The sequence below is a fragment of the Aureococcus anophagefferens genome, assembly GCF_000186865.1.
Source record: "Aureococcus anophagefferens unplaced genomic scaffold AURANscaffold_8, whole genome shotgun sequence".
In the NCBI taxonomy this organism is placed as follows: Eukaryota; class Pelagophyceae; order Pelagomonadales; family Pelagomonadaceae; genus Aureococcus; species Aureococcus anophagefferens.
Genome location: NW_008705568.1, coordinates 1,207,314 through 1,219,577, shown reverse-complemented (window position 1 = coordinate 1,219,577; position 12,264 = coordinate 1,207,314). Strand labels below are relative to the sequence as shown.

General features: G+C 71.9%; 2 protein-coding genes across 2 annotated transcripts; both read right to left on the bottom strand.

Moving 5' to 3' along the window:
* Window positions 1–8,440: 8,440 nt before the first annotated feature.
* AURANDRAFT_25789 (hypothetical protein) lies at window positions 8,441–8,995 on the bottom strand (the record flags this gene model as incomplete). Its single annotated transcript, XM_009038338.1, has 1 exon — window positions 8,441–8,995. A coding segment is annotated over one exon (555 nt), but the record flags the coding sequence as incomplete, so codon positions are not given.
* A 1,697-nt stretch (window positions 8,996–10,692) lies between these two features.
* AURANDRAFT_63948 (hypothetical protein) lies at window positions 10,693–11,493 on the bottom strand (the record flags this gene model as incomplete). The annotated part of the gene is made up of 1 exon (XM_009038337.1): window positions 10,693–11,493. One exon carries the CDS (start codon window positions 11,491–11,493, stop codon window positions 10,693–10,695), a length of 801 nt encoding a protein of 266 aa, XP_009036585.1.
* Window positions 11,494–12,264: the final 771 nt, after the last annotated feature.

Genomic DNA, 12,264 nt, shown 5'->3' with positions numbered 1-12,264 from the left:
GCGTCGCTTTTGACGAACACGGGGCTGTCGCACGCCGTCGCGGCGCCGGAGAAGACGTCGTCGTCGTCGGCGGCCGTCGAGAGGTGGAGCCCGGCGTCGTCGTAGCAGGCGGTGCCCGACGTGGCCTGCCGCGGAGCGACGGACCCGGCGGCGTTCGAGACCGCGAAGGCGCCGAACGTCGCGGCGCCGGCGCCGCACGCCGGGATCGCCAGCGACGGTAGATCGCTCGCCGGGATCGCCGGCGCCGGGAGATCGCGCGCGAGCCCGCTCTCGCAGTAGCCCTCGCACGCGTCGAAGATGGCCACGGCGATGACGGGCATGGCGGCGATGGCCGCGTAGAGCGCCGCCTGGATGACCTCGACGCACGCCGCTTCCGAGAGGCTCGCGCACGAGCACACTTCGCAGGCGACGTCCGCGAGGCCAAAGTTGGCGACCGCGAGGTCGAGGAACGCGCGCTCGACGATGCAGCCCACGCACTCGAAGGGCTCGTTGCGCACGACGGCCGCGCGCAGGGACGCCGGGGACGCGGCCGCGAGCGCGTCCGCGAGCGCGTCGGCGTCGGCGCCGTCCGCGGCCGCGGCCGCGACGTCGACGCGGATCGCCGAGGCCGACGCGTCGACGGTGATGCTCGCGTCGCGCGCGCCGGGGACGACCTCGACGGAGAACGCCAACGCCTTGAGCCGCGCGTCGACGAGGGCGCCGAGGCGGCCGAGGGCGGCGCCGTGCAGCCCGGGCGCGCGCGCCGCGACGGTGCCACTTTTCGCCATCGACGCGTTTTTCGGCGGGTGGAAGAGGTCGCAGACGTCGATGCGATACGGGAGCGGCTGCCCCGTGCAGTTCGAGGCCGCCGCCCCAGCAGTCGTCGCGAGCAGGGCGAGGAGGAAGCTCGCCATCCTCGAGCACCGTTTAATGTTGAAGTTGCAGTTGTCGAGGCTGCCCAAGCGCCCTCTTCCGCGCGCGCTCTCCCGCATCGTTCGTTCGTGCGCATCCTGCGGATCCGCAGACATCGGCAGCCTCACGTGCCGCGTAGACCTACGAAAACGGAGCGACGGCGGTCCGGCCGCCGACCGAACACGAAGCGATCCCCGCCCGAGCATGAAGCGCAGCAATCGCGACGCCTTCCGCGTCATCAACGACGACCCCTTCCCCGAGCCCCTCGAGCTGCCCCTCGACGAGGCGCTGCTCTGGGCGGGCCCGCCCCCGTCGCCCCGGGCCTGCGACGTGCGCACCTGCCGGAGCTGCAACACGAAGAAGGTCGAGGCCGACTTCATCCACCCGACGAAAGGCACCGTCGGCCGCACGTGCGCCGCGTGCATCATGAAGCGGTCCGGCGCCGCGGCGCGGGGCGTCCAGGACCTCGAGGTGTCGCGGACCCTGGCGGACCACGAGGCGCGCCTCGCGTCCCTCGAGGGCGGCGGCGTCGCCGCGTGGCGGAGCGACCGCAGAGCGGACCTGGCCGAGTGGCTGCGCCTCGCGGATCCGGACGAGCCCGTGGGCTCCGGCGACTTGGTCGAGTGCCTCGGGCGCTGCATCTCGCGCCGGATCACGGGCCGGGGCGCGCTCTTCGTCGTGAGCAGCGAGCCCTTCTTCACGGGCAACATGCCCGACGACGACCGCCTCCTCGACGGCCGCGCGGTCGCGATGGTGGGCCAGGTGCCCGTGCGCGTCCGCGGGCCCTGCGCCGCCGACACAACTCTGGCGCCGTCGGGCCTCGACGACGGCACGGCCGTCGCGGCGCCGGGCTGCGGGTCGCGCGTCGTCGCCATGGAAACCGCGCCCGGCGGCGGCGGCGTCGCGCTCGTGCGGTGCCTCGTCAACGCCGGCGGCGGCGTCGACGACGGCTTCGTGCGCGTCGACGGCGGCGACGGCGCGGCCCTCGCAATCGAGCGCGCGGAGCTCCGCGCGGCGCTCGCCCGCGTCGCCCGCGACGTCGCCTTCCTCCCGGGCGTCGACGCGTCCGGCGCCCTCCGCGTCCACTTCCGCGGCTGGACCGACGGCCACGACGCGGCGGTCGGCCCCGCGGACGTCGCGCCGCGCGGCGCCGAGGCCGCGGACTGGCGCGGTGCCCTCCGGCCCGGGGCCCTCTGCGAGCTCCGGGTCCGGCCGACCTTCTGGGCCCTCGCCCACGTCCTCGACCGCCGCGGCGGCGCCCTCCGCGTGCTGCCCGCGACGCCCCCGGGCGCGCCGCTCGCGGCGCCAGAGTGGTGCGACGCGCAGTCCGAGCGCCTCTGCCGCGTCGGCACGCACACGCACCGCGCCTAGGTGCCCGCCCCGATCTCCCCCCCGCCCCGCGCCGTCGACTACTAAGGATGTAGAAAGAGACCGCGAGACCGCGGCCGCGCGCGCGCCGCGCGGACCGCGCCGAGCCGCCTGGGGATGTCGACGCGATCAATCCGAGCGCCGCACGGGCGGGGCGACGGCCGGTCAGAGATGCTCGTTTCTCTCTGGCGCCAATGTCTATCCCGAAATTCACGCGAAATCCACTCGAGCTTGTTATTTGGCGCTTGAAATTCACGGCGAGCGAGCGACGTTCGGGGCGCCGCGGCGCGCCGCCGCCCGCGCGCGTCCGCGCTCGGCCGCCGTCCGCGCTCGGCCGCGCGAGGGCCTGCGGGCGGCGGTCGTCGGCGGGCGCCGCGCGCGCGGGCGACGGGCGACGCGCGCGCGTCGGATCCTCGGCCGGTAATTCCAAAAGGTATATCAGCATGCTTGTTAAAGGGAGGGCAACTCCCGCTCGAGACTGGTGCCAGAAATTTTGTCGTCATCGGAAGGCGACGGGGGTGTTCAAAGGGACGCGGCGTGCGCACGCGCTGCTGGAGGATGGACGGCGAGCGTGTCGACGAGGCGACGGCAGCGGCGGCGATCGCTGGGAGGTGCGCCTCGCGCGCGCGCGCGCGGCTGAGCCCCTGGCCGGCATCGCCGCGGGGGCTGAGCCACTGGGAAGGGATTCGCTGCTTGGCGGGCGCCGAGCGAGTGGCTGCCATCGCTCCAGGTGCTCGCCAAAGGTTGAGCGCCGGAGTGCGCCGGTCACCGGTGCTGGCCGCCACCTCTCCTGCGGCGCGATTAGATCTAGGTCGCCTTAGGTGGGGATGCGGGATCTAGGGGTAGAGGCCGCAGTAGGCGGCGTCCTGTGCGTCGGCGGACGACGTCGACAAGCCGCGGAGGAGGTCGCGCGCGCTCGCCAGCGACTCGGACCGCGACGTCGACGCGCCCGAGCCGAGGCGGGGGAGGTCGCGCGCGCTCGCCGACAGCGACGCCGACTCCGCCGAGCCGCGGCGGACGTAGCGGGGGGCCGGCCGCGGCTGCCCGGCCCACGGCGCGCCGAGGACGCGGTCGAGGACGGTCATGCGATTGGCGACGGCTTCGGTGAGGCTCTCGAGCGTGTGCTGCTTCGTCTCGCCGCGCCGCTGGAGCCGCTCCCGCGAGCGCCGCTCGACGAGGGCCAGGGGGTGGTCGCGGAACCGCTCCGCGAGGCGCCGGTCCTCGGCGACGAGGTCCTCGTGCTTCGTGAACGGGCGGCGCGCGTCGCCCGCGGCCGGCGGCCGCGCGCGGAAGGCCCCGCGGCGGCGGCGGAAGCATTCCTGGATGTGGCGCGCGGCGCGCTCCTCGCGGAAGGCCTCGCTGCGCGCCGCGAGCTTGGGCGTCGCGCGGACCATGCCGTCGAAGAAGCGCTTCGCGATGCCAAAGTTCGTCGCGCTGCAGTGGAGGAGGAAGAAGAGCACGGAGGAGCGGTCCTTCCTGTCGACGCACTTCGCGCGGACGACGCCGCCGACGCGGCCCACGGCCGTGCCGCGGTCCACCTGCTCGACCATGAGAACGTGGATCGCGCGCGCGATGTCCGCGCGCCGCGCGTCGGAGCCCTCGAGGACGCAGTCGATGAGGCCCGGGTGGAACTTCTCGAGGCGCCGGTAGAACGCGGCCTCGTGGGAGAAGGAGTAGTTGTTCGTGAACGAGTGGTCGGCCACGAAGGGGCTCAGCGCGACGGCGAGGTCGCAGAGCTCGCGCGCGTTCACGTCCGACGCCTCCTGGAAGTCGCCGCTCGACCTGGGCGGGACGAGAGAGATTCGTTCGAGCGTTCCGCGCGCGCACGTTCCGGTAAAAGCATCCGCGCTTCGAGACCGTTCCGAGAGACGATCGCCCGTCCAAACATCGGCCGAAACGATCGGCACCCGGCCGAGAGAGGAGCCTTTGAAGTTGGGACTGTCGCGCTCTTTTCCCGCCCCGCGCTCGACACGTAGTTCGCGAGCTTGTAGCCGTGGAAGGCCGCGACGAGCTCCTCGAGGGGCTCCCTGAGGACCGCGTACTGGTTGAGGCCGAGCGAATGGCGGCGCCGCGACCGACCGGGGATGACCGCGCGCGCGAGCGCCTCGACGAGGGACACGCCCTCGTCGTGCTCGCCGGCCTCGACGGCGCGCGCCGCGTAGAGCGCGCTGTGGCCGAAGGAGTCGACGTCGGCCAGCGCGCCGTCGCGGGGCGCCTCGGCGCCGCCGGGCTCGCGGCCGTCGGACTCGTGCACGGACGCGCCGCGCGCGAGGCCCCTCCGCTGGATGATGCGGCCGAGGGCGCGCAGCGCCCGGTCGCGCGCGGTCACCTCCTTGTAGTTGACGTAGACGTTGCGCAGCCCCAGCCCGAGGTAGAGGGCCTGGATCGCGAAGAAGAGCGACACGAAGACGCGGTGCTCCGTGCCCAGCGCCGCGTTGAGCGCGCCGCCGAGCGCGCCGCGGACGCTCGCGGCGCTCGAGGCGTTCAAGCCGTCGTGCTGGTCGTCGCCGAGCTTCTCGGCCTCGAAGAGGATGCCGATGGCCAGCGTGACGATCGTCAGGCACAGGCCGCCCTGCTCGAACTGGTTCAGCTCCTTGTAGACGTAGGGCTCGAACGTCGCCTGGGCCCAGATCACGACGAGGAGCGCGACGATGCCGACGAAGCCCTGCGCGAGGGGCTTGTGCCAGAGCAGCGCGGAGGTGAAGCAGAGCACGCCCTGGCGGAAGCGCAGCACGAGGCCCCAGAGCCACGCGTTCGGCCGGAACTTGTCGTAGCAGAAGCCCCATCGCTCCAGCGTCCAGGGGTCGCAGAGCCGGTTCTCGCGCCGCAGCTTCACGAGGTAGAGGAAGAGGCACGTCGGCAGGCCGTAGACGAAGATCACCATGTAGAACATGCCGAAGACCCGCATGCCCGTGGACTCGCTCCCGCCGCAGGGCATGTCCTCGGCGAACGCGCGGACTTTCTCGCCCATGCCCACGAAGCGCCGGCACGGGAACACCTCGAGCACCGTGAGCGTCAGCGACGCCTGCGCGCCGAAGAGGAACGACGCCGACTGGCTGATCGCCGCCGTGACGTCGTCGGCGCGCCGCGGCGTGCACACGGCGACCCAGGCGAACTGGAAGAGGCAGTAGATCACGGGCATGGCGAGCATGAGGAAGTAGGTGGCATTCTGGTTCCACTGAGCGATCGAACACTTGGGCTCGATGACGTCGACGTCGAAGAGCGCGATGTTGAAGACCATGAAGAGGACGTCGAAGGACGCCGGCCAGAAGAGCCAGTAGCCGCTGACGATGCCCAGGTCCTGGTACGTGTCCAGGATGACGTCGAGGACCTGGTACTTGGGCCGGACGTGGTCGTTGATGTAGACGAAGAGCGCAAAGAGCGCGCAGTACTCGAGCACCGTCGCGAGGTCGGCGAGCGCCTGCGGCTTCGGGCACCTCACCGCGAGGGTGCTGAGGCCGAAGTAGCCCGGGCTGTCGTCGTTGGCCTTCTTCGCGTTCTTGACGTCGTCGCAGAGCGGCACGCGCTGGTTCTTGCCCTCGCCGCACCAGCCGTGTCCGTTGTGCTCCGGGGACTGGAGGCAGCTCCCCTGGTCGCCGCCCTTGCAGTCCGTGTTGTAGTAGGCCTTGTCCGCCGCGACGCAGGAAAGGTTCGCGGGGAGGGCGAAATGCCCGGTTCGCTCGGGGAAGCCGATCGCGCACTCGGCCGCGCGGTTGCCGCCCTTGCAGTCGTAGGTGTAGCGGCAGCGGTAGGCCTTGGTCTTGTTCTCCTCGCCGTCCTGGTTGCGGATCGTCGGGAGCCAGTAGTACTTGTCGGGGTAGGGCTGCGTGAGCCCGCCCTCGCATTGCGCGTGGGCCGGGCACTTCATGCACTCGTCGACGACGGGCCAGCGCCGCGAGTAGTAGCCCTTCACGCAGACGCACGCGTAGGGGCTGGACGCACCAATCGCGCCGCCGAAGAGCGCGGTTTCCTCGTGTCGCGTCGTGCTGCGTAACGGGCACCGCGTGCACGTCTCGGACCCCTCCTCGTCCGCGTACTCGTCCTCGTCGCAGTCCTGGCACGAATCCAAGCCGGAAGGGTTCCTCGGGTTTGGCTGATGCGTGCCGATTGGGCACTTGAGGAAGACGTTGTCGGCGCCCACGTAGGAGCCCGCGGGCGCGCCGGATTCGCAGGCGCAGTCGACGGCCGCTTCGTCGACGAAGCATGTTCCGTGTCTGCACTCGCCCCCGTTTAGAGAGCAAGTGGAGTCCGGGTCGGGGCAGGACCCGACGGCGTAGAGGTCCGCGACGAGGCCCGTGAGGTTCGAGTGGTCGCCGTCGTTCGCGTCCGTGCGCAGGACGACGTCGACGCGGTCGGCGACGTCGAATTCGAACGCGCGCTTGACGTTGCAGCTGCCCTCGACGCAGGCCGCGGGCTCCGCCATGAAGTCGTCGAGGTTGCAGTCGCGGTTCTCTTTGCAGGAGATTTTGGAGACGTCGAGCCGCGGCACGCCGTCCGCGTAGATCTCGAGCCGGTCGCCGTCGACGCCGTCGTCGCCGGCGTCCACGAAGGGCTCGAGCCCGAGGTGCTCGATGACGAGGCGGTACTTCCCCGCGCCGGCGTTCGACCAGGTGTAGTAAGCCATGGCCGGCGCGTTGCTCACGAGGCGGCTCGGCGCCCTCGAAGTCGCGTTGCTCGCGAGGCGGAGCTCGACGGCGCCCTCGCTCGAGAGGCCGCAGCCGTTGCCGTCGGCCGCGCACGCGTGCCCGACCTTGGCGTCCGCGGCGACGGCGGTCCCTCGGAAGCCGCTCCGGCGGCCGTAGCCGTCGCTCGAGAAGACGACGGCGACGCGCTCGCCGGCGCCGACGTCGACGACGGCCTCGAGGGTGCCCTCGCCGTCCCGGGCGACGAAGTCGACGTCGCCGGCGGCGCGCGCGTAGCCGAAGCGCGCGCCGGCCGCGGCGTCGTAGACCCGGAGCAGGTCCGCCGCGCGCGCCGCGGCGACGTCGACGCCCTCCTCGACGTCGAAGTCGACGGCCACGCGGAGCGCGGGCGACGACGTGGAGAAGATCCAGGCGCACTCCGCGTGGTTCGCGTAGAGCGACCCGGCCTCGAGCGCGTCGGCCGCGGACGCGAAGCCCGCCGCGCCGCCCGCGGCGTCGACGTCGACGAGGGTCGCGCCGACGCAGGCGTCGCGCTCGCAGTCCGCGCCGAAGTAGCCGACGTCGCAGACGCAGAAGCCGTCGGCGCCGCAGGCGCCGCGCGACGAGCAGTCGGAGCAGCCCGGCGCGTCGCCGTCGTACACCGCGGCGAAGCCGTCGCCGGCCGCGGTGCCGTAGGCCTGGGCGAGGGTGTCCGTCGTCGAGAGGCGGAGCGAGATCGCGCCGCGGCCGCGGAGCTTCGGCGGCGCGGCCACGTCGTAGCCCGAGAAGGTGCCGAGGTGCCGCGCGCCGCCGTCGGCGCCCGTCTGGGGGTCGCCGCCCTCCCAGGCGCGGAGGACGTCGCCGCTCCAGAGCCGGAACCGGTCAAAGGTCACCTCGACCAGGCTCTCCGCCGTCGCGCCCGCGATCACGAAGTCGCAGGTCGCGTTCTTCGCGTAGCGCAGGCCGTCGCGGCCGCCCGCGCCGTCGTCGAAGGACCCGGACCCCTCGAAGGTTCGGACCCCGTCGCAGGGCGACGGCGGCTCGCCCGTCCGCAGGTCCGAGAACGGCGGCCCGCCCTCCTCCAGCAGGTCGTCGACGGCCAGGCGGTCCCAGCGGGCCGGGTCGAGGAACGTCGCGTCGACGACGGTCTCGAAGTAGTCGAACTCGTCCGCGTGGGCCTCCAGGAACCTGCCGCGCGGCGCGGGCGCGACGACCTCCTTGTTCGAGTAGTGGAAGTCGGCGGTGTGCGCCGCGGCGCGCGCGGTGCCCGCCGTCGCGCCCGCCGCGCATGTTTCTTCGTCCAGCGCGAGGAACTCGCAGTCGATCTGGTCGTCGGCGCTTAGGAGGTCAAAGTCCGCGAAGTGGGTCCACGACGCGGTGCGGTCCGCCACCGTGTCGCGGGGCTTGAACGCGACGTCCGCGATGGTCGCGAGGAAGCCGTCGGCGTCCTCGGCCCCCCAGGGGCTCGCGCCCCGCTCGCTCCCGTCGGGGCAGGCCGCGCCTTCTTGCTGGCACTTCGCGGACTCGTCGAGCGCGGCCATGACGTTCGCGACGCGCGCGACGACCTCCGGGTGGGCCCGGGCGAAGGCGCCCCGGGCCGCGACGAGCTGGAACGTCGGCCGCCCCCAGCTGCCGAGGAGCTCCGAGGTCACGAGCGTCTTGCCCTCGTTGTCGAGGATGTGTTTCATCGCCTCGCCGTAGTAGAACGCGCCGTCGATGTCGCCGTCGTCGTAGGCTTGGATGACCTCCTTGGTGGACATGTCCTTGATCGTGAAGGCGCCGGCGCCGCCGACGTACTCCTGGAGGAACTTGAGGTGGTAGTGCATCGTCGACCCGACGGACGTCGCGAGCGTCTTCCCCGCGAGCTGCAGCGGCGACTCGATGGCGCTCTCGCGGACGACGAGGGCCTCCTGATTCTTGATGACGTACTGGACGTAGAAGCAGACGAGGTCCGCGCCGCGGGCGGCGAACTCGGCGAACGGCGCGGACCCGAGGACCGCGATGTCGAGGTCGCCGGCGTCGAGCTTCGACGCGAGGAGCGGGCCGGAGTCGTGGTTGTAGTAGTGGAACGTCGCGTCCCCCGTCTCGTACCAGCCGCGGCCGATGCCCACCATGAAGGGCAGCGGGTCGAAGCCGAAGTAGCTGCGAGCGCGGCCGTCGCGCGTCGCGCGGGGGACGCGGCGGCGCGCGCGCGCGCGTCGCCCGCCGCCGCGGCGCCGAGGCCCCGCGCCGGCGCGGCGACGAGCCGCCGTGCGGCGCCCGGGGGGGGGGGGGGGGGGTCTCTTTTGGGTCCGCGCGGCATTCGACTTCGGTCGAAGAAGGGGGGGCGTTCTCTCGGTTTCCGGACGCGGCGCGGCGTGCCCCATGCGCACGTCCAGGGCTCCGGCGACAGCGACGGACGCGAGGACGAGGCTGAGCTTCATCGCGCGGCGAGCGCCCGTCGCCGCGGCGATCGTGTGCTATGGAAAATGCACGGAACTCAAGCGGGTCGCTCCGATCTCGCTCCGAGCTGCCTCAGGCAATCGGCGACTCAAGACGGCGTCGCGGGTCGGCGCGTCGATCCCCGGGTCCGCAGCGCGCGAGCGATCATCCATCGTCATAAGCACATCATCGTCGTCTCGAAATGGCGCCCTTCGGAGACCTCATGTCGGGGCACCTCGATGTGCTCGGCGAGAAGCTCCTCGCCTACAGCACCGGCAACCCCTTCATGTTGTTGAGCCGGGCGACGCGCGACGCCGTGCCGCGCGGGACCATCGACGCGTCGCTGCCGGGCAAGCTCGACGCCGCGCTGGCCCGCAACGACGAGACCGCGGCGCGGCGCCTCGCCGGCGAGGCGATGCGGCGCGTCGCGCGGAACTTTCGGACGCTAAACGACCGGCTCGCCGCCAGGGGCTACCCGGTGAGACGCGCCTGTCCGTATTCACGCCGCGAGTACGCGCGCGCGGTCGACGACTACGACGCCCTCGTGGCAAACTACCAGCACCACATCCCGCTCATGCTCGAGGAATTCTGGAAATGGGTCGGCGGCTGCTCCTTGTTGAGTTTTAAGAAGCACTCGTGCAAGCACAGAAGGTGGTGGGAGCGCGAGCACCCGGACATCCTCGAGGTCAACGATCGCGCCGCTTGGGTACACCCTTACTTCAGCCTCTCTTCGACGGTTCGGGATTGCGTGCGTGACCTTCCAGCTGATGAACTCCATCAGGCGTATGTGATGGAACGATGGCCCGATGAACACTATACGGACCCTCTGCACTTGTACCACGTAGCCGATCTGATGAAAACTGATCCTCCAACGGGTCCAGTTATCCACATCGCCCCCGATTACGTTCACAAAGATGGCTATTCTGGCGGCCCGCCGTATGAAATCTTGTGCGGCCGCGACGCCGGCCTCGACCCTTTCATCTCAGATGGCATCGTGCGGCATTTGTCTCACTCTGAGTTTCACCTTGAATTCACAGCATCAGCAATCGGGCGGAAGGAAGACCCGATGCGGCCCGACATCAACGAGGTCCTGACGCGAACGTGGCTCTCCGAGAACCCTGGCCTCACCGCCGAAGAGATCAAGAAGAATTTGAACCAATACTGTTATGACCGGCGAGTGGCTCAAGTCGTACCCCGGACCCGGCGACCGCGGCCCGCTCACGCTCCTCAAGTACCTGCGCCTCGCGCTGCTGGTCCACGGCGGCTTCACGGGCCTCGACGCGGCCAACCCCAACTTCGACCCGCTGCGGCGCGCGCTCATCGCCGACCTCGAGCTGTTCTAAGGACGCGCCCGGGGCTCCAAGTTCGACTCACTTAGAGGCCGCGGCGCCTAGGTCTTCTCCGGGGCCTTGAGGCCGAAGGCCGCGAAGAGGAAGGCGCCGAGGAGGGCCCCGAAGAGGGAGAAGGGCGAGAGGCCGCCCTGGAGCTGGTTGGAGAAGAGCAGGAAGCCCGCGAGCGCCGACGCGGCCACGGCGCCGACGAGCGGCTCGTCCTCGGCGGCGTCCTCGTCGGAGACGGCGCGGAGCCGGAGCTGCGCGGCCTCGAGGCGCGCGGCGCCGTCGGCCTCGGCGGCGGCGACGTCGGCGGCCGTCGCGGCGCGGGCCGCCGCGGCCGCGTCGCGCGCGGCGGCCGCCGCGCCGCGCGCCTTCGCCGCGGCGTCCGCGCCGATCTGCGACTCGAGCGCGACGACGGTGGCGCGGATCTCGCGCTTCGCGTCGCCCTCCGCGGTCTCCGCGAGCGTCCGCGCGGCGGCGACGCGCCGCTCGTTGCTCCTCCGGGCCGCGTCCGCGGCGGCCGCGACCTCGGCTTTCTTGGCGGCCTCGGCCGCGTCGACGTCGCCCCGCGCGCGCCGCGCGTCGGCCTCGCTGGCGGCGAGCGCGGCGAGCGCGCTCGCGAGCGCGCGCTCCGCGGCGTCCGTCTCCCGCTTCGCCTCCTGCAGCTCGAGCTCGAGCGCGCGCAGCGGCGCTTCGAGCTTCGACGACGCGCCGCGCAGCGCGTCGCGCGCGTCGCCCACGAACTCGGCGCTGCTGCGCAGGCGCACGACGCGACCGGCGCCGTAGGTCGCGCTCGGCGCCCAGGAGCGCGTCGAGGCGACGAGCGCGCACAGCACGACGAGCATGGGCCTCGCCATAGCCAAGATCTTACACGAGCTCAACCTGAGCGGAGGCCGACCTTGCCCGTAGCGCGTGCTCGCGTGAGGCGCACGCCACCTACCCGTCGGCCTTTAGGAGCTTCTACTCGGGGTGGTGCGCAGCGACGCCGTACTTTGAGGCTCAGCGAGCGCGGCCGCTCCGTGGCATGGAGTGGGGCTTACACGCGTGCGCGTGCGCCGCTGCTAGGCTACGAACGAGCTGCCACGCGACGAGCTACCTCGAGGACTCGCCACGGCCAGGGGCCCCAGTCCTGCGGATGTTTCGGCGCTGTTCCCAGCCGGAAGCGCCCGCGAGCGCCGCCACTCCAACCAGGCCCGCCGCTTTGAGACAGCCCGGCCGCGCGACTCGAGCCGCCCGCCCGCCTCGCCGCGCGCGCCGCGCGCCGCCGCGACCGCGGCCATGGATTCGCTCGGCGCCGACGACGACCTCGTGGACCTCAGCGAGGGCGAAGTGCTGCTGCAGCTCCAGGAGCTCCACCGCCAGCTCGCGGCGCGGCGCCAGACCGCCAAGCTCGAGCGCGACGCGCGCGCCCGGCGCCCGAGAGAGATGCGTTTTCGTTTCCGCGCATACGAACACGTGAAACGTCTAGGTCGCCGCGGAGCCCGAGGCGGACGCGGGCCGCGCGCCGTCGCCGTTCGGCGCGCCGCTGCTCGAACCTCCCAAAAAACTCATCGTCTGCGCCGTGTCCAAGCCCGTGGAGCTCGAGAAGCCCTTCGGCGGCGAGACCTTCGAGTACAACGAGAGCGACA